Genomic DNA, 21,567 nt, shown 5'->3' with positions numbered 1-21,567 from the left:
CTTCACGCAACTGGAATGGGAGGAGCGGGGAGGAACCCCACTCCAGCCTCGGACACCGGATTAATCCCAGACCCTGAGCAGGGAGGCTGAATCTTCCAGGTTCACCCCGGAAGCGGGTGGAATCCTTTCTTAGACCAACATCTGTTCAGCCTAGTGTTTCATATAGATGGACTCTTTTAAAAAAAACTTAAATACATTTACTTAAAAACTAACTTTATATCACAAACAGCATAAATGGCAAATCAGTATCACTTGCCAGGAAAAATAACAATCCATATTTATTGGGCCCTAGCGTTCTTCTTTAGTTCTCCCGATAACCTAGCAGGTATTAACATTTTACAGGGAGGAAACTGAAGCATGGAGAGGTTAAATTATGGGCCCACCAGCACAGAGCTAGAGAGTGGCTAAGCAGTTGTTCGAATGCCCGCCCGCGAGCTCCACGCGCCTCCAGACTGGAGATAAAAAATAAAGGCAATGCAAATCCAAGTAGGTAGACAATTCTGGCTGGATCCTGCGGCCGCCTTAATGTGAGGCCTGCACTGTGTGGAGTTAAAGGGAGAACAGGTCGTGGAGAGCAGACCTGCGCTGACACGACGAAACCCGACGGATGGAAGGGGCTGCGAAGGAGGGACGGGCCGGGTGGGCTTGGCCATGCGCCCTCGCCCGACGCCCCATTCCTCGCTCATGGGCGCCGGGCACCTGCGGGAAGGGCGGGGAATCGCGACTCCTTCCCCGCTGCGCGCTCTCCCTGCCTCCTTCCCGGGCGTCCCGAGGCTGCCCCCCATTCGACGGCCGCAATCCCGCAGGCCCCGCCGCCCCAAAGCCGAGGTCCCCCAGACGGCGGAAGCTCCCGCGGGACCCTGACAGTGAAGGTTAGGCTGGAGCCTCGCCCGACCGGGCCACGGCCCCTCGGGCTTCCCGGAAGCTCGGTGCGCGGGTGGCACCACCGTACCCGGAGCCACCGCCGCGCCCCTGGCATCCCCACCCCGCCTCGAGAGCAGCGGAGGCTACGCAGAGACGCAGGTGAGCGCGCCGGCGGCGGCAGCGGAGGGGTGGGGTGTCCACTGATCCCTGGTGCGGGGAAGCGCTGGGCCTCGAACCTGGGGCTCATTCTCCGCGGCTCCGACCACGCGGCTGGGTGCGCTGCGGTCCTTGGCCCCGCCACAATGACCGGCGCTGTGGTCGCCGCGCTGGGGCTGCGCAACAGGGCGACAGCTAGCGTGGGCGGGTGAGGGGGGAGCGGCCCTGCCGCGGGAGGCCAGGGGCCGCGGGGACTTTTATTCTGACACGGCCGGCGCCCGGCTCTGCTTAGTCATGGTGACCTGCGCGCGTTCTGCGCCTCCCCCCTGCGCACTGCGATGGAGGCGCCCGGGCCTGGGCGACGGAGGCGGAGCCCGAGCGCGGCCATGGCGGGGTGAGTGGGGCGGCCAGCGCCCGGGCTGAGGGCGCCACGGGCCGTGAGCGCCCTGCGGCCGTGCCCGGGGGCCAGAGAACCGGGAGATGCGGGACCGGTCTCGGGGTTCCCGCGGCTCCGCGGAGGGCCAGGAGGGCGCGGCTCGAGTCCTATCCTTTTGTTGGACTGCGCGACTCGCGGGGTGGCCCGGGAGCGACGCAAGCCGAGCGAGAGGCCCAGGGAGCGCCGCTCGGACGGAGGCCCGGGGACCCCGGGGCGTTGGGGGGCTTGGTTTGCGCCCTGGGGCTGGCAGTGGAGAGGCCGCGGCGGGGTCACTTCCTCCCTTCTCCAGGCCTTGGCGGCTCAGGCGGGACATGCGCAGTCCCCCACTTACCGCTTCTTGGGGGGAAGTGCCCGGTGCCCAGGGGGCAACGTTGACCTATTGGCCAAAGACCGAGAGGCAGGCCTGGGTCTCGGCTGGGGAGAGGCGGCCAAGCGGCATCCAGGGCCCGGTGGAGGAAGGTGCTCTGGCAGGGACAGTGGAGTGGGCAGTCAGCCAGCCACAGCTTACTGACCTCTGCGGGGTGCCAGGCCCCAGGCAGGATGCAGGGGAGGCACATGAGAGGGTGGGCATAACCCTGACCTACACAGGTCTACCTGCTCTCTGAAGTCTGGGGCTCAGGGCCAGAGGAACAGGCCATCCTTCAACAAGCAAGCAAAGGAGCTCCTTTCCATTCTTGACAAGTGCTGTGATGGAAATAAAACAGGGAGGAGGTGACTCTGAGTCCAGCCCAGAGAAAGATAAGATGAAGAACCCAGGGAGCCTCTTGCAGACCCCCCCCCACGCCACTCCCCACAGGACTTTTCAAAACATAACTCATGCCCTGGCCCTCCAGACTCCACAGGGTTCAGCGAAAGCCTCCCTTCACTAGTCAGTCTCTCTCATTACACTCCTCCCTGATTCTCTAGATTGTCTCTCATCATTCTGCCTCTGAGCCTTTGCACTTGCTGTTCCCTCTGCCTGGAAAACTAACTCCCACCCCCAGCTTCTTCATACGTTCACCCTTCTGGTCTCAGCTCCAACAGAGGCCTGGACTACCTGATTTTAAAAAAACTGCCTCCATATGACACTGTCCCAATGCTGTTGTCATTTTCTTCATAACCCCAGTTTCTGCTCCAGTCTTGCTTATTTTACTTATGGCCCTTCCCTCCCCAGTGTCAGCACCAGCGGGGCACAGTGCATTTCTGTCTTGGTCACTGCTGTGGCCCTGGTGCCTAGAACAGTGCCTGGCACACAGTAGGTGCTCAATAAATGTTGGTGAGGTGAATGAAGGAATGAGTTGGACATGTCCTAGGAAGGGAGGGGCCGCCAGAGAGCTGGAACAGAATGAGCAAAGGGAAGAGGTGGACAGGAGCTGACTGTGAAGAGCTTTGCAAGCCATTGAAGAATTTGGTTTTATTCTTCATGCCACAGGGAGTTGTAGGGGGATTCTGAGCAGGGGAGGGACACCATCTGACCTATGATTTAGGCTGGACCCTCGGGCTGGTGAGGCCATGGGGCAGTTAGGGAGTGCAAATGCACACTGCTTCACCTGTGCTTAGGAAGGAAAACTGGGCTAGGAGTTACTTTATCTTAGAAAAGAAGGCCTGGCCCCAGGCCCTCCCCCCAGCCCTGTGCTCTCCCTCCTCCAGGCCCCTGAGTGCCAGTGGTGGTGTTGTCCCTTGTCACCTGGAACCCCATGCAGCTGGAACCCGGGCCTAGTGGGGCTGGGGCCCACACCCAATTCCTACCCCTGAGGTCACAGCGCCCTGAGGGGGCAGGGGACACGGTGATGTACGCCTCCACCGAGTGCAAGGCCGAGGTGACGCCCTCCCAGCACGGCAACCGCACCTTTAGCTACACCCTGGAGGATCACACCAAGCAGGCCTTCGGCATCATGAACGAACTGCGGCTCAGCCAGCAGCTGTGTGATGTCACACTGCAGGTCAAGTACCAGGACGCACCAGCCGCCCAGTTCATGGCCCACAAGGTGGTGCTGGCCTCATCCAGCCCCGTCTTCAAGGCCATGTTCACCAATGGGCTGCGGGAGCAGGGCATGGAGGTGGTGTCCATTGAGGGCATCCACCCCAAGGTCATGGAGCGCCTCATTGAGTTCGCCTACACGGCCTCCATCTCCATGGGTGAGAAGTGTGTGCTCCATGTCATGAACGGTGCCGTCATGTACCAGATTGACAGCGTGGTCCGCGCCTGCAGCGACTTCCTGGTGCAGCAGCTGGATCCCAGCAACGCCATTGGCATCGCCAACTTCGCCGAGCAGATCGGCTGTACTGAGCTGCACCAGCGTGCCCGAGAGTACATCTACATGCACTTTGGGGAGGTGAGCAAGGGGAGGGGACGTGGAGCCAGGGCTTGGGAGCAGCATCAGAAGGACCCGGGAACAGACAGGTGGTCATCACTGTCTCCCCTTAAGATGTGAAGGGTCAAGGCAAGGAGCTGGAGAAACATGGGGTTCTGGTTTCCTAGTCTACATATCTGGGGCAACTCTGGGAAACAGCGAGGAAAGTGAGGCCTTCACGGGTTTCTGGGCCCCCTGGTCTCTCTGGGGTCAAAGGTGGGGATAGGGTGCAGTGAATATGTTGGCAGTTCCATCCTGGTGTGCTGAGCAGGGCCTGACCTTTCAGTCAGTCCGCCATTATTTATTGAACACCCATGGCGTGCTGTTGACTGCACGTATGACCCTTACACATGTTTTCTTTGGTCCACGGAGTGTTGTCCTTGCACTATTCTTTGTTTCGTTTTCGTTTTTAAGTGGAGGAAGTTGTGAATAGAGAAAATAAGTGCTTGTTTAGCACTTGCTGTGGGCCAGCCCCTGTTCTAAGTGATTTTCATCCTTTAAATCACTGAATCTTCCCAGCTCTCCTAGGAGGAGGTATGCTTTGGAGTGCCTTCTTGGAAGTTTTCAAAGTCATCCTCCAGTGGCTGGGACCAGCTGGGGTGGACACTACCCTGATCCCCACTCCTCTTCTTCTCTACCACCTTGGGGGTTGTCCAGGTGCTCCAAGAAGCTCTGGCATTAGTCCTAAGGCCTGTGGCTTCCAGGAAGGTGGTCCAGGAGCAAGGCTCTCCCACTGACCTGCACAGCATTGGTTTCAAGGGATTGCATGGGCTTGGGGGTACCAGAAAATTGGGAACCCGCTTATGTGGGGTGACTGAAATTATTTATATAGACCAGTGCCTGGCAAGAAATATTTACCCCAGGAGTAGCCCTGCTATGAGATAGCTACTAATTTAATCCCCTTTTTATAGAGGAAGAAAACCAAGACCTGGAATGTTTCAGATCTTTGCCCAAAGTCACACAGTTAGAAAGTAGTAGGCCGAAATTGCAACTCAGGCTGTTTTCTTCGAGCCTGAACTTTTTTTTCTTTCTAGAATATTCTATTGCTATTGCCTTTGTAGTCTGTCTGCTATTTTGAAAAGTAATTTCCTTAAAAGAAAAGGGTAACGTTCAAATACAAAATCATACAAAAACGTACACGGTACATCGTGTCCTTGCCCATTTACCTGAGTACTTGTGTACTATACGCTTGGCTCATGTAATGTAACTCATTTGATCCTCACAAACTGTGAGGTTCATACTATTCAAATCCCCATTTCACACCTGAGGAAGCTGAGGTCGTCAGAGGCAGGTTGAGTGACTTGTCCAAAGTCATAGCACTGTTGAAGGGCGGGCTGGGGGGGTGGGGAGGTGGAGAGAGACAGGGAAGTCAGCCCGTCACACAAATGCCCTCTGCAGGTGGCCAAGCAAGAGGAGTTCTTCAACCTGTCCCACTGCCAGCTGGTGACCCTCATCAGCCGGGACGATCTGAACGTGCGCTGCGAGTCTGAGGTCTTCCACGCCTGCATCAACTGGGTCAAGTACGACTGCGAGCAGCGGCGCTTCTACGTGCAGGCGCTGCTGCGGGCTGTGCGCTGCCACTCGCTCACCCCCCACTTCCTGCAGATGCAGCTGCAGAAGTGCGAGATCCTGCAGTCGGACTCCCGCTGCAAGGACTACCTGGTGAAGATCTTCCAGGAGCTCACCCTGCACAAGCCCACACAGGTGATGCCCTGCCGGGCGCCCAAGGTGGGCCGGCTCATCTACACGGCCGGCGGTTACTTCCGCCAGTCACTCAGCTACTTGGAGGCCTACAACCCCAGCGATGGCACCTGGCTCCGGCTGGCGGACCTGCAGGTGCCAAGGAGCGGGCTGGCGGGCTGTGTGGTAGGTGGGCTGCTGTATGCCGTGGGTGGTCGGAACAACTCCCCCGATGGCAACACCGACTCCAGCGCCCTGGACTGCTACAACCCCATGACCAACCAGTGGTCGCCCTGCGCCTCCATGAGCGTACCTCGAAACCGAATCGGGGTTGGGGTCATCGATGGGCACATCTATGCTGTCGGCGGCTCCCATGGCTGTATCCACCACAACAGCGTGGAGAGGTGAGTGGCGGCGTCTGGAGGGGTGGGCGCCAAGGGTTCCACTGCTGACAGGTCCCAAGCCATTGGGATCTGGGGGTTCCCCCTGTTGTTGAGTGCTTTTCTCTGTGCCTTGCCTTCAGGGAGTGGAAGCCTCAAGGTGAAGCTAAACTCCTGGGAGATTTATGGTCGTGACCTTGGATGCTGGGTCTGGGCCTGGCAACTGTTTACAGGGCCACCACAAATGCACACAGCAACTTTATGCAGCTTTGGGAAAAGTTCCATCAGTTTGAAATTGTTGTAATATGCTAATTTTGTTAAAACGTGACACCTCACTGTCATCTGTCCACAAATTGTTGTAATAAACATATGTATGAGGCCTGCTACATGGTAGGTCCCCCCTCAGATGTGGTGCCCTTGTGCAGTACACAGTCTGCACAACTGTGCGTGGTGACCCTGTGTTTAGAGGCCAAGTATTTTGGGCTTTTGACTCTCCTATAGCCTCGTCCTCTGCCTTCTTGTTTTCCAGAGGTGTGAGCCAGAATACAGTTCTCACCTGGAACTTGTTAAAACAAACTCCCCGGCCCACGACAGGGGATGCTGGAGATCTGGCATTGGTGGGTTTGGAGTGAGGCTGGGGAGTAGGAATTTTAAACAAACACCCCAGAGGCTTCTAATGTACACGGTCTGTGAATAGGATGATGAGATGATGCATCGCCCTCAACAGGCCGCTTTCGAGAAGAAAAGGGGCCCTATGAATTATTCCAGGAGCACAGGCCTGAACTGGAAGTGCCTGGGCCAACGGGGACATATGGTTACTCCGTAGTTGAGCATCATACTTTGAGAAGAACCATGCCAGGGGGTAGCCTAGTTGTTCGGACTGGGGTTCTGGTGTCCAAGAGAGCTGGATCAAACCCCAGGTCTGCCACTTCCTGGGTGACCCTGAGTATGCCATCTCACCTCTCTGTGCCTCTGTCTTGTCATCTGTGAGGTGGGGGACAATAGCGAGGACTCCTTTCCCCACTAGGCTGTGTGGGGCTTTGGTGAGATGATACACATAACACTCAACACAGGCAGTGGTATGATGGAGCCATTGGGGTCCAACAGATGTGCATGTGACCTTGAGCAGATGGTGGCTGTGAACCTCAGTTTCCTCATCTGGAAAATGGATCTACTGATAACTTGTGTTTCGGGGAATCCTTGTGAGAATTAAAGAGTTCAAGTGCCTAAAGACATAGCAGAATATCAGTGGGGGTTAGTGTTCCAGGTCAGCTGTGGTTGCTGCTGTCATTGTTATTATGTCGTTGCAGGTATGAGCCAGAGCGGGATGAGTGGCACTTGGTGGCCCCAATGCTGACACGAAGGATCGGGGTGGGAGTGGCTGTCCTCAACCGTCTACTCTACGCGGTCGGGGGCTTTGACGGGACGAACCGCCTTAACTCAGCCGAGTGTTACTACCCAGAGAGAAACGAGTGGCGAATGATCACACCCATGAACACCATCCGAAGTGGGGCAGGTGCGCAGGGGCTGCGGGGAGGGGAGAGAAGAGGAACACCTTCCCACCCCTGGGCGTGAAACTCGGCCGGGCCTCCTGTTTCAGCCTTAAACCCCGTGGCACACACAGGAGAGCTAGATTCTGATAGAGTCCATGCTCTTCTCTCCCGGCTTTGTTTCTAAAGGGTCACTCGGGAGAGGGGAGAAGGGGGAGGGGAGGGTCCCCCCGCCCAAGAAGGTGGTGGCTGAGGCCCGCAAGGCCAGGCCCCGGAGTCACCCTCTCCGTGTGGTACCACTTAGGAGTCTGCGTCCTGCACAACTGCATCTATGCTGCGGGGGGCTACGATGGTCAGGACCAGCTGAACAGCGTGGAACGCTACGATGTGGAGACAGAAACGTGGACTTTCGTAGCCCCCATGAAGCATCGGCGAAGCGCTCTGGGAATTACTGTGCACCAGGGAAGAATCTATGTTCTCGGTGAGGCCCTGGGGGTGGGGGCCTGGGTGGAGAAGCCTACCTAACCCCATCTTTTAGGGGCAGGCTCCAATCCTGGCAGGAAGGCATCTTGTGGTTTCTTCTCCTCTTTTTCCCCCGCCCTCGGAGGGAGCAACCATCCCTTCTGCTCTCCCTGCAGGAGGCTACGACGGTCACACGTTCTTGGACAGCGTGGAGTGTTACGACCCAGACACGGACACCTGGAGCGAGGTGACCTGCATGACATCTGGCCGGAGTGGAGTTGGCGTCGCTGTCACCATGGAACCCTGCCGGAAGCAGATTGACCAGCAGAACTGTACCTGTTGAGCCACTTTTGTTTCTTGGGCAAAAAAATGTTCCAATCCAGAGTACTGTCGTCTTTGTACAAAAACAGGGACAAAAGAAAAGGCTACAGAGCAAATGCTTGTCCTCCAGGATGGGAGGCTGGGATGCCTCAGTGTTAAAATGACAACTCGAAAGAAAAGGCCAGAATGGGAACCCGTGAGCCCATCAGAGTAGTCCCAGGAATGTCCAAGAGAGCCTGCCCGGGAGGTGGGTGCGGGAAGGGCAGGCCCCCCGGGGAGAGGCCCCTACACCTGCTACCCCGAGACCAGGCCTGGGTCCCACACCAGCAGCCACCACCTCCCCTTGGGATGAAAGCAGGTGCCGAGGACAGGCTGGTTTTTGTTCCCTGCATCTTCGTGATTGGTTCTTGGAGGCCTGGGAACGAGCCAACTGAGGCCTCAGGGGCTGAGGCCCCTCCAGAGGTGTGGACCCCGGGGATGGGCCTGTACATAGAAACCATTGGGTATCACTGCCCTGGACAGTCATTTTGTTGATAAGTAACCCTGTAACTTTCCATTGAAAATAAAGAACAAACTAACTAGTGTCTTCCACCCAGGCTCTCAGCTGGAGGTCTTGAGCCAGTGGGACGGAAAGGACTCTTCTCCTGAAATGCACTCAAGTCTTCGAGTTAGGGCTTGGATTTGAAACCAGTTTGTTATCTCGGCCCATTGAATTTTGATACGTAGGTTATCTTTCTCCCCATGGGCAAGCCACACAGGGCTCACTTTGTCTGTCACTTTTAGCTGCTTTGCAGACAGTGACCCAACTCCTTGACTCATCTCCTAGGGCTCCCTGAGGTTAATTGCACACGCGAACAGTTTGTATTTTAAGGAGGACTATCCCCAGCACGCCTTCCAAATTCCGTGAAAGTCCATCCGTCATCTTTATACACTTCAATAATGTAGACCGAGCCTTTTATTTTATTTAGGTGTCTGGGACAAAGGGGTTCTTGAGAATTTTCTTCAGGCAAAGGGTTCAACAGCCTGGTTCCTTCTGAACTATATGTGTGAACGGAGTACGTGGCCTGGATCTTTTCTGCGAGTCAGCTCTGTTCGTGCTGGGGGAGTGGAGAAAAGAAGAATGAAGTACGGTCTCATATTGGGGATTTCACAGGTTCTTCCAAACAGCTTGGAGGAAACATTTGATTCCTTCCCTGCCAGGAGCAACAAGAGAAGCCACCGCAATGAGAAGCCCGCGCACCGCAGCGAAGAGTAGCCCCCGCTCGTGGCAGCTAGAGAGAGCCCGCGCGCAGCAACGAAGACCCAACGCAGCCAGAAAAAATAAATTTATTAAAAAATACTATACTAATATCAATAAAAATAATAATATATTTAAAAAAAGTATCCAGTTGGGGAGAAAACAATTTTTATATTAGGTCTCTCTGTTCATGAACTTGGTATATCCGTCTATTTAGTGAAGACATTGCTGTCCTTCAGGAAAGCTTTATAATTTCTCCACAAAGGGCTTGCAGTAGGCTTTATGGGAGTTTTATAGGCCTTGCTCTTGTCAGTGAGATCTTTACTCACTGATCCTTTTAAATTGATATTTCTGTTATGGGGAAGTTGTTGATATAGATGTATTGGTCTTCTGCCAGCTTCTTTCTAGTATCTTTTTTTTTTTTTAGCAGATAGCCATCTACAAATAATGATAGTGTAATGTCATCTTCCCAATAGTTCTACAACTCATTTCTTTTCCTTGTCTTACAGCATTAGCTAAGACATCCTATACAGTTTTGATTAGTAATGGTAATAGTGGGCATAGTTGTCTTCTAACTATAAGGTGACTGCGTCTAATGTTCCACCATTAATTCTGATACTTGCCAAAACATTTTCTGTAATCTATGCCTTAAGTTTTGCTGGAAACTTTATCAAGTTCAGGAAGCTCCCTCCTATACCTAGTTTGCTACATCTTTTTAAAAATCATAAATGGATGTTGAATTTTCTAGATGTCTCTCATTCACGAGGTGGGTGCCAAGAAACTGCATCTCTAACAAGTTCCCAGTTGATGCTGAAGCTGCTCGTCCAGGGACCACATTTTGAGACATTGGCGTTAAACAAGAATAACGAGTTAAAGGCAAATTCTGAGAAACAACATTTAAGGAGTAGAGGGATGTAAGAGAAAGCCCGATAGGAGCACAACAGCAGCAGAAAATTACGAGAAAAACTAAGAAATGTACAGTGTCACAGAAGCCAAGTGGTGAAAAATTTGAGCACAAAAAGTTTAAAAGAATCACACTGTTAAATACAAAGCGGTTCAGAAAGAGACCTTCAAATGCTCACTGGATTTGGCGATTGGAAGGTAAGCTTACTAAGAACCATTTTGGTAGAATTGTGAGGGTAAAGCAATAGATTCTGCAGGTGTTTATCGAATGCCTCCTTAGAACAGGCACTGTTGCCGAGGAGATAACACTGACTCAGTGAAGGATGCTGAAAGAAGGAATATCTCTTTTGAGACATTTGGGTGAGAAGAGGCAAAGTACGCATGACAGCTAGAGAGGAACGAAGGGTTCAGGGAGGGTTTGGGTTTTGCTTTTAAGATTCCGAAGACAGAGCGTGTTTATAAGCTAAGGGGAAGTTCCAGTATAGAAAGAGAAAACAAAGATGAAGGCGAAAGGATGAACTTATAGTGATGATGAGCAAGTAACTTCCCACTCTTAATCAACTGGACAATGTCTAAGATAACTTTCAGCTCTGTGAAGGCCACTGTAGTTCTGGGTGCTAGAGTATCTTGCTTTGTGCAATACAACATACCTTCAATTCAAGGACTATCTTCTCCCTTGGGAGTGTATTCTGGTGCATTTGTTTGTTTGTTAATTGGGCGAAGGAAGTATTTATTACTTGCAACAAGTAAGGAGAACACTAGGGATCCTGGTTTTAAAATATAAATGTTAGTGGGAATATACAGTATTGCAGAAGATAGAATTTAAGAAAATTAAATTTAAAAGAAAAAAGAAGAGAGAAAACAGACTAGGTTTGAGACCTGTATCTGTCACTTACTAGGTTCAAATCCTCTCTGGGCCTCATTTTCCTCCACTGTAAAGTGGGGAATAGTAACAGTATCTAGCACCTGGCACACAGTAAGAATGCAGTAAATGTAGTATTATTGACTAGGAACGAGATAAGTGTTAGAAACCTGAAATGCTAACATTAATCTGAATTATTAAGGTTTTCAAAATCAGAATGATAATGATAACATTTTATTACCTCAGAGCACTATACCTGCATTACTTAAAATTCCTCCCTGGCTCTCATTACCTGTGAAAAATCAGTGCTTCCACCAACCCACCTGTCTCATTTTATGATGGTTTTGTAGCTCCCCAAGACCCTCAGGGTTGATACAGGAAGTGTGGCCTAAAAGGAGTGCAGCACCCTCTTGTGGGCCTTTGGGTAAAAAACGGAACTATTTCCAGGGAAGAAAAGGAGCAAGATTGGAGAAGCCCCAGAGTGTAGAATGCCCTGATTTTGGCTTGTTCCTTTTTTTTTTTTTTTTTTTGCGGTACGCGGACCTCTCACTGCTGTGGCCTCTCCCGTTGCGGAGCACAGGCTCCGGACGCGCAGACTCAGCGGCCATGGCTCACGGGCCCAGCCGCTCCGCGGCACGTGGGATCTTCCCGGACCGGGGCACGAGCCCGTGTCCCCTGCTTCGGCAGGCGGCCTCTCAACCACTGCGCCACCAGGGAAGCCCAGTTCCTATTTTTTAAAAAATCAGCATTCTTCAAAACTTCCGGGAAAATTATATTTTTATAAATAAACAAGGACTCTCCCTCCTGTGAGCGCCAGCACCAAATCCACACCGCAGGGTTGTAACTTTGATTTTATTACACCCAATTGTAAGCCGGACACCCAGGAACACTTTTCAGACTACACATCCCAGGATCCCCTGGGATTTATTCAGTTGATTTAGACAACATTTGTGGGAAATTCGAAACTGCAGCCCGATGCTGACGTCAGCTACCTCTTTGCCTTCCCTTGCCCTCACAGGAAAGATTAATAGCATTGGCCAAGGAGTTGGTGTTTCTTTCTTAAGTCTCAGCTATCGCAGGTGGATTCCCTTTCGTTTCTAGCCCATGTCTTTCCCTTACTGATCATATATGACCGTCTCTGACCATCTCCCAGTTCCTCTGAGGATTCACCAAGTGAAGAGATGAGGCGGGAACAACAAATATTTCAGGGCCTACCATATTCCAGACCCTGTGTAGATACAACTGGGAGCAGAAGACATGGTTTCTGCCCTCCTGTAGCCCATGGTCAAGGGCGGTGAGGAGTGGACAGTTATTTGTATTTTATTAATGTACAACCAGAAACCCTGAGAAGTGCTCTAGGAAAAAGTAGCTTGCAGAAATCATAAACAATGTATTTTTTGCCTTGTATTCGTAATTATTCTTCGATTCTTCGTCTTGTTCACCATTTTATTTACTGGCACACAATAGGAGCTTCACCCCTATTTGAACGCTGAGTAGATGAATTCTTGGTCACAATGGATGTATGATAAACATTTGTGAGATTAAATGGAATTGGTGAGGTCATGCAGATGCTTCTCCAATGGTGTGGATTTCGCCGGCTCTGTGCAAGAGTAGAGCTACTTAGCCTGTTACGATTTTAGTTCAACCCAAGAAGCCCTTTTGACCTTTCTTTACCTGTTATCATCAGATACCTTGGAACGTCATGGAACAGAGTAATCCCTCTTTCAGGTAACAGCCTGAATATATCCAGTTGCTGAATAAGTATCTACTGATGATGTCAGGAGCTGTGAGAAGCACTTGATAAATATTTTAAGGCAGCTTTAGATCCTTCCTCCAGCTCCCGTTTTAGGAGAAACAGCCCCAGTTCCTTAAACAATTTCTCATGTGACATGGTGAGTTCCTTTATCAGCTAGTTTCACTCCCCCGCCCCCAAACATTTTGAGGGTGATTTGAGTCTTGCCTTCTCCCTCTCCCCAGCTGGGGATAGGAAAGCGCAGGAGGGGGCTTTGGGACTTCTCATGTACGGGGACCACCGAAGCCCTTGCCGGGGTCCTTCTCGAATTGCAAGGGAGGAAGAGATTACCCTCAGAGAGGAGGGCGGTGATGGGTCCTTTCAGGGTGTGGGGATGGCAATGACGACAAACCCTCAGGAAGGGAGGGGACAATGCCAGACCCCTTCTCAGGAAGGAGGAGCAATACGGGGACCCTTGAGGAAGGGGGAGAGTATGACCCTGAGGGTCCCCTTCGGAAAGGATGACATAGGAGGGGACCCCTCAAGAAGACATGGTTTCCCATGTCTTCTTGAGGGGTCCCAAGCCAGGGTCGGTCTCCCTCAGGAAGGATAATGCTGGGGCCCCATCAGCAAGGGGCCTGACACCAGGGTTCCCTAAAGAAGTGGGGACGACTCTGGCGTCGCTCTCAGAAAGAAGAGACGCTACTAGGGTTCACTTCAGGAGGGCGAGAGGATGCTGGAGTCCCCCTCAGTACGGCAGGAATGACGCTAGGGTACTCTCAGGAAAGGGGGATGACGCCAGGGTCTCCCTAAGAAAATGGGAACGGCGCTGGGGTCACTCTCAGGAAGGGAGTGACGCCAGGTCCCCTCACCCGCCTCAGGGTTCGTCGCACCTGCCTCGGTCCAAGCTCCTCGGCTCCCTCGGTCATCTAGTTCGAAAAGCGGAGCGGCCGCGCCTCTCATTGGCTGCTTTATTGGCTAATGACAGCTACGACAGCCAATCGTAGCTCGGAGAAGAAAATCTCCCGCGCGACTTTGGCACGCCTTCTTCCCAGTCTACGCGCCGCGCACCTTCCTGCCTGCTGTAGTTCCTCAGATCCACTCTAGGGGGCGCACGGGGGTTCGAACGCCTAGTCCTACCTCCTTCCTCGCCTGTGACCCATTTTATAGAACAGTACCTACTTAGCAGGGCTGTTACGAGAGCTAAGTGCAATAATTTATGTAAAACAGTGCCTGTCACATGGTAATCGCCTGGCAAACCTGAGCTGTTATTATTTGCATTTTACAGCGAGGGAAACTGAAGCACAGCATGAGTAAGTAATCTGCTCAAACTAACTCAGTCATTAACTGGCAGAGTCGCGACCAGAATCCAGAGTCTGTGTGCTTATCTACTATGCTTCTGTGGCTCCCAGATAACAAATACTGGCTATGTCTTTCCTCTGATTACGAAACAACTTCCCCTTGATTATGAAAGTAATACATGTTCATTGCAAAAATTCAGAAAACATCCAAGACTACAGAACAGAAAACACCAGTGTCTTTTAATCCATTCACTGGAGACTGTAAATATTTTGATGAACAAGCTGCTTTTTCTATGCAGATATGTAGGATGGTATAAAGCAGAACATTTTTTTAATTTTTATTTTTATTTATTTATTTTTGGCTGCATTTGGGTCTTCATTGCTGCGCAGGGGCTTTCTCTAGTTGCTGTGAGCAGGGGCTTGTTGCGAAGCATGGGCTCTAGGCGCGTGGGCTTCAGTAGTTGTGGCTCGTGGGCTCTAGAGCGCAGGCTCAGTCTTTGTGGCACACAGACTTAGTTGCTGTGCGGCATGTGGGATCTTCCCCGACCAGGGCTTGAACCCGTGTCCCTTGCATTGGCAGATGGATTCTTAACCACTGCGCCACCAGGGAAGCCCATGCAGAACGTTTTGAAGCCCGCTCTTCTCATTGTGAGCATCTTGTCATTTCAATAAATACAGACCCACCTCATTGTTTTTATTTTTATTTATTTATATTTATTATATTTTATTTTTTAAATTATTATTTATTTTATCTATTTATTTTGGGCTGTGTTGGGTCTTTGTTGCTGCACATGGGCTTTCTCTAGTTGCAGCGAGTGGGGGCTACTCTTCGTTGCGGTGCGCAGGCTTCTCATTGCGGTGGCTTCTCTTCTTGTGGAGCATGGGCTCTAGGCCTGCAGGCTTCAGTAGTTGTGGCACAAGGGCTCAGTAGTTGTGACTCACGGGCTCTAGAGCGCAGGCTCAGTAGTTGTGGCGCATGGGCTTAGTTGCTCTGCGGCATGTGGGATCTTCCCGGGCCAGGGATCGAACCTGTGTCCCCTGCATTGGTAGGAAGATTCTTAACCACTGCGCCACCAGGGAAGTCCCACCTCATTGTTTTTAATAAGTGCATATTACTCCACCATACAGGAAGCATAATTTCATGACTACCTAGTGTTGGACATCTAGGTTCTTCACAATTCTTCACTATTCTGACCAGCACTAGAATGGGTATTTGGTACCTGCAACTTTAGGTTTTCAGCCAACTGGTTCTTTTTTTTCAAACTTTTTTATTGGAGTAAAATTGCTTTACAATGTTGTGTTAGCTCCTGCTGTACAATGAAGCGAATCAGCTATATATATATCTATATCCCCTCCCTCTTAGACCTCCCTCCTCACCCCCACCCCGATCCCATCCATCTAGGTCATCACAGAGCACTAAGCTGAGCTCCCTGTGCTATACAGCAGGTTCCTACTAGCTATTTTACTCCTGGTAGTGTATTTATGTCAAACCTAATCTCCCAATTCGTCCCACCCTTCCCTTCCCCCAATGTGTCCACATGTCAGTTCTCTACGTCTACGTCGCTATTCCTGCCCTACAAATAGGTTCATCTGTACCATTTCTTCTAGATGCCACATATATGCGTTAAAATACGATATTTTTCTCTTTCTGGCTTACTTCACTCAGTATGACAGACTCTAAGTCCATCCACATCTCTACAAATGACCCAATTTCGTTCCTTTTTATGGCTGAGTAATATTCCATTGTATATACATACCACATCTTCTTTATCTATTCATCTATCATTGGACATTTAAAAAAATTATTTAATTTATTTATTGATTTTTGGCTGTGTTGGGTCTTCGTTGTGGTGCACGGGCTTCTCATTGCAGTGGCTTCTCTTGCTGTGGAGCACGGGCTCTAGGCATGTGGGCTTCAGTAGTTGTGGTGCGCAAGCTCAGTAGTTGTGGCACACAGGCTTAGTTGCTCCACGGCATGTGGGATCTTACTGGACTAGGGCTCGAACCCGTGTCCCCTGCATAGACAGGTGGATTCTTAACCCCTGGGCCACCAGGGAAGTCCCTGGACATTTTAAAAATAAATTTATTCATTTGTTCTTATTTTTGGCTGTGTTGGGTCTTCGTTGCTGTGCGCGGGCTTTCTCTAGTTACTCTGGGCAGGGGCTACTATTCGTTGCGGTGCGCGGTCTTCTCATTGTCGTGGCTTCTCTTGTTGCAGAGTACGGGTTCTAGGCCCGCGGGCTTCAGTAGGTGTGGTGCACGGGCTCTAGAGCGCAGGCTCAGTAGTTGTGGTGCATGGGCTTCATTGCTCTGCGTCATGTGGGATCTTCCTGGGCCAGGGCTCGAACCCGTGTCCCCTACATTGGCAGGAGGATTCTTAACCACTGCGCCACCAGGGAAGCCCCGCTGGACACTTAAGTTGTTTCCATGTCCTGGCTATTGTAAATCGTGCCGCAATGAACACTGTGGTACATGTGTCCTTCTGAATTATGGTTTTCTCAGAGTATATACCCAGTAGTGGGATTGCTTTGTCATATGGTAGTTCTATTTTTAGTTTTTTAAGGAACCTCCATACTGTTGTCCATAGTGGCTGTATCAATTTACATTCTCACCAACAGTGCAAAAGGGTTCCCTTTTCTCCACACCCTTTCCAGCATATGTTGTTCATAGATTTTTTGATAATGGCCATTCTGACTGGTGTGAGGCGATACCTCACTGTAGTTTTGATTTGCAAAAATATGGAACGCTTCACGAATTTGTGTGTCATCCTTGTGCAGGGGCCATGCTAATCTTCTCTGTATGGTTCCAATTTTAGTATATGTGCTGCCGAAGTGAGCACCAACTGGTTCTTTAGGATAAATATTTTTAAAAGTGCAACGTCTGCGTCAAAATGCATGCACAGTTATGCTTTTGATAAATATTGTCAGACGACTCCTGGAGAGCTGTATGTGCTAATTTCTACCAGCACTAACGAACTATGAAAGTGCTTTGCCCACCCCTGGATGGTCCATCTTTTCATTATTTGCCAATAGGTGAAAAAAGAAAACTGTCTTCTTTTCATTTTACTTCCATATATTTTGATGCTGAGAAAGCGGGAGAAATATTACCCACATCTCATAATTTTGTGCATGTGAACTAAAATAGCGATAATAATATAAAAGTACCAGGCAGCTATCATTGTCAAACAGGCATTGGGTAAAGTGAGATCCCTGCCTTATTTCCCTGAATTTTCTCAACACTGTGAGATCACTTCTCAGCCTCAGTTTCCTCATCTGCAAAATGATAGTACCTATCTCAAGAACAGCTGGAAAGTTGATAAAATAATCTGAGTAATGAGGTTAGCATAGGGCAGAGCCCTCTGAAGCCTGGGCGAGGTGGAACCATTTGCCCCAGACCCCTGTAGCTTGCAAGTGGCTGACGTCAACTTCAAAGAATGAACTGACTCCACCCCTTCCCAGGGCCCCCTGTCCTGTTCAGATTACAGGGCTTCTCTGCCCTTGGCCACCTTTCCCGGAGGAAAGATGAACTCCCCAACAGGAGAATTTTAAAGAGCCAGCTGACGGTCACATGCCACCTCTATCCTTTGACCCACATTCTCAGACTGTCACCAAGTCCCAACTCGGGAGGCATGTGGGACATCACTCCTACCCTTTTACACTTGGGAAAACTGAGGCCCAGAGCAAGAAGGCTCACCCAGAGCCGCCCACCTAACCCCCTGCAGGCTGGGATTGATACTGTCGCCTCCTGACCCCCAGCCCAACACCCTTTCCCCGACTCTGCTTCCCTTTGAAACACCCTCGGGAAAACAACTGTGTCTCCTCGTTGCTTCTTGCGCAAAATTCAGATTCCCTGGAAACTTCTACCTAGTTTTTCAGCTTTGCTCCGCCCCCCTGGGTCCAGGCTGGCCCCTGCTCCTCTGGCCCAGGATATCTACTATGAATCTTTAAGCCAAAGTCAAGCAGGAGAACCTTTGTATACATTAAACCCTCTACATTAACTCTCTCGCTTAAGTGCCAGTACTGCGCGGTCAGATATAGCAGCCATTGGCTAAACGTGGCTACTTAAAGTAAAGGAAAATTAAAACTCTAGTTCAGTTGCACTAGCCACATTTCAGGTGCTTGATAGCCACGTATGGCTAGTGGCTACCTTATTGGATAGCGCAGACATAGAACATTCTCAGCATCATAGAAAGTTTCACTGGACACCCCTCTCTAGTCTGGAACTTTTGTTAACCCCATTTTATAAATGAAACAATTGCAGGTCAGAGAGCTCACGCCCAAGGTCACACAGCTAGAACTGGGATCCAAACCAGTCCTTGGCCACTAGAGACAAAACAGCAGAGTAGGTGGGTCGGCCTATCCTCAGATCCAGGGAAGCTGCCATCCTTTTTTTTTTTTTTTTTCAGTATTTTTTATTTGGCTCCGTCGGGTCTTAGTTGTGGTGTGCAGGTTCTTTGTTGCGGCACGCGGGCTCTCTAGTTGTGGCTCTCGGGCCCTAAAGCACGTGGGCTTAGTTGCCTCGCGGCATGTGGGATCTTAATTCCCTGACCAGGGATCGAACCCACATCCCCTGCATTGGAAGGCAGATTCTTCACCACTGGACCACCAGGGAAGTCCCAAGCTGCCATCATTTTGTTTCAGAAGACACATGCTGTGAATATATACTGGTCCCACTGTGCTTAACCACTTAAGGACTGTGTGTGTACATGTGTATCTCTGTTTATTACACACCAGAGGCAGCCCGTGTTCTAGTCTGAAAACCTGCATCACAAACACTTCCTCCATCTTTATCTTTATTCACAAGGGAAGTTTTGCTCATTAGCATAATGAATGGCAGAAACGTTTTATTGGTGAAATCGGGGCTTGTTAATTAGGCTGATAGGGCTTCCCTGGTGGCGCAGTGGTTGAGAGTCCGCCTGAGGACGCAGGGAACACGGGTTCGTGCCCCGGTCTGGGAAGATCCCACATGCCGCGGAGCAGCTGGGCCCGTGAGCCATGGTCGCTGAGCCTGCGCGTCCGGAGCCTGTGCTCCGCAACGGGAGAGGCCACAACAGTGAGAGGCCCGCATACCACAATAAAATAAAATAAAATAAAGATAATCAGAGGCTTTTAAAAAAAAATTTAATTAGGCTGATAAAGGTTGGAAAAATGGGCTCCCAGGGGTGGAGTTAACAGTATTCAAATATGTGGATTGGTTAAAATACCTGAGACTCCCTAGCTCCCCGATCCTGTATGAACTCGTCGGAAAAACAGAGCTAAAATCCGAAGCTGGTCCTGTGTGAACCTGGAGGATTCAGCTTGCCTGGGATACATCCTAAGGTTCATGGGCTTTAGGATAGTCAAGTTTGTTTGTTTGTTTTGGTTTTGTTTTAATGCAGCGTGAGGGCTGCAACACTATCATGGCCAGAATTCATGGAACTTACAGATGTAAATTCTCTTGTGCTAATAAATCAAGTTTAATGTCTGCAGGGCAGAATTTGATCCAAGTGCTTTTATCATGACCTGGCAACCAGATGTTGGAGGCGGCGGGGGGGGGGGGGGGGGGGGGGGGGGGGGTCAGTCAGGTTTCCAGGAATGACTTCGTGGTACCAGGAGAACCCGAGTTGCGTCAGATATGCTCCACGTGAGAGAAACAAGGCTTACCTGGGTCTGCTGGCCTCCAAAAACTGCGTGGTCTGAACCTCCACATTACAACCTGCAGCCCCTGTGCCTGGACCTGGCCCAGGCCAGGGGGCTGCCTCCCACCAAACTATCTGCACCCCCTTCAAGTTCTATCTGCTTGGGAAGGGGCAGGGACAGAGCCCGCTCATTTTCCCCACCCCTCCCCAGACAGATAGCGAGAGAGACACACACCTTGAGAAACAGGATGGGAAAGGAAGCCACATCAGCCAGGAAGATCGGTGAAAGCCTCGGTTTAATTGGAGACAAGATCGAAGGACTGAGTATCGATCAGCAGACCGACTGACTGATCATCAAAGTGGACAACACTCGAGCAGCTCAAGGGGGTACTGACTCCCCTCCCCCGCCCCCCGGGGTCCCTGTCCCCAGTTGCCAATCACTCCTGGCCCTGGGGCCGGGGGAGGGGCAGGGTCTGCGCAGTCCTCCCTCACCCCCTCTGATGACATGACTCGCCGTTCAACAACAGCGCTGAGTCCACGCTTCCGGGGTCTATGGTACAGTTTGTATAATACAGCAGGAATGGAGACTCCCATCGGGAGACCCCCAAACCCTCCTTCCCCTGAGTCAGCGGGGGAAGGGCAAGTTTATTTTCCCTTTTTGCCTCTGTAGAATAATTTACAAACCAACCTTACAGTATGTACAAAAAAAAGAAAGAAAGAAAAGAAAAGAAACAAAGAAAGAAGGAAAACCAAAAAAAAAAAAAAAAAAAAAAAGGCCCACTCCGGTGGCCAGCTGGGACTGAAACTACTTTCGCTACAAAAATGAACCCTGTACAGCATCATGGGGGTGGGAGCGGGTGGTACTCCCCACAGGGAAGGACAGACAGATGGAAGGCTGGGGGGAGCTGGGGGCTACAGTACCGTGTGCTCCGAACTGGAGGGGAGAGAGATGAGAGAGAGAGGCCGGTCCTGCCCAGCTGCAGAGCCAGGCTGAGGGGCAGAGCGGAAGGGGAAGAGGGGGTCTTTCTTTCCAAACAGCCCCCCATGGCTTGGAGAAAAATGGCCTTGCATCTGTCTGTCGTATTGCTTGGGGGAAGAGCTAGGGGTAGAGGGGGAGACTTGGCAAGGTGCGGGCAAAGGAGAGATGACCTTGGCTGCCAGGGTGGGAAGGGCTGCCCAGAAAGGGGACGTGGGTGTACACCGTTATTGCTTCCTCCTAGGGCAAAGAGTCGGGGAGGGGGGGCAGGAGGATGCTGGGGAGGGGGCTGTGCCCACGAGGGGGGGCTCCAGGCCTGGCCCTACTCCACCCAAGGTGCAGGTGGGAGCCACTGCAACCCCCCCCTCCTATGGCCGTGGGAATCATTAAGGCAGAAACAAGAGGAGAAGCAGCTGGAAGGAGGGGTGCGGCTCCAAGCCATCCCCCGCCCCTGCAAACGGAGAAAATTCAAACGGAAACCAGACTGGAAGGGGAAAGGGGTGGCCGGTGGAGGGGGGAGGTGGATCACACCCTCCTCAAACCTCAGACCCCAGGGGGGTGGTGTGAATGTCCCTCCAACATCCTACCCCTGCCTCCTAAGATCCACCCATCTCCCCCCTGCCCGTCCCCCAAGTCAGTATTGCCAGGTTTGTGCAAAATGAGGCTGAAGACTTCTTGGGGGGAGGGCAGAGAGCTCATGGGGCGCCCCCTCCCTGCCCCCAGAGGCCCCACCCAGAATGGCTATTCCTGGCTGGGTTCTAGAGACCCTCCCCAATTCAGAAGAAAAGTCTGGAGGGAGACCCCACACCAGGTGAAG

General features: G+C 51.4%; 1 protein-coding gene across 2 annotated transcripts; it reads left to right on the top strand.

The window, feature by feature from the left end:
• Positions 1-1,343: 1,343 nt before the first annotated feature.
• Positions 1,344-9,642, top strand: KEAP1 (kelch like ECH associated protein 1). 2 transcript variants are annotated; one of them, XM_082837076.1, is made up of 6 exons: positions 1,344-1,414; positions 3,086-3,771; positions 5,188-5,873; positions 7,160-7,365; positions 7,644-7,820; positions 7,978-9,642. In XM_082837076.1, the coding sequence occupies exons 2-6, from the start codon at positions 3,133-3,135 to the stop codon at positions 8,142-8,144; spliced, it is 1,875 nt and encodes a 624-aa protein (XP_082693202.1). In that variant the 5' UTR covers positions 1,344-1,414; positions 3,086-3,132; the 3' UTR covers positions 8,145-9,642. The 2 variants fall into 2 exon arrangements, with proteins under 2 accessions (XP_082693202.1, XP_082693203.1); XM_082837077.1 differs by lacking the exon at positions 1,344-1,414 and having other exon boundaries at positions 1,484-3,771.
• Positions 9,643-21,567: the final 11,925 nt, after the last annotated feature.

This window comes from Leucopleurus acutus (assembly GCF_964270905.1).
Source record: "Leucopleurus acutus genome assembly, chromosome: 3".
Classification (NCBI taxonomy): Eukaryota; Metazoa; Chordata; class Mammalia; order Artiodactyla; family Delphinidae; genus Leucopleurus; species Leucopleurus acutus.
This window is presented reverse-complemented; position numbering and strand designations above follow the sequence as displayed.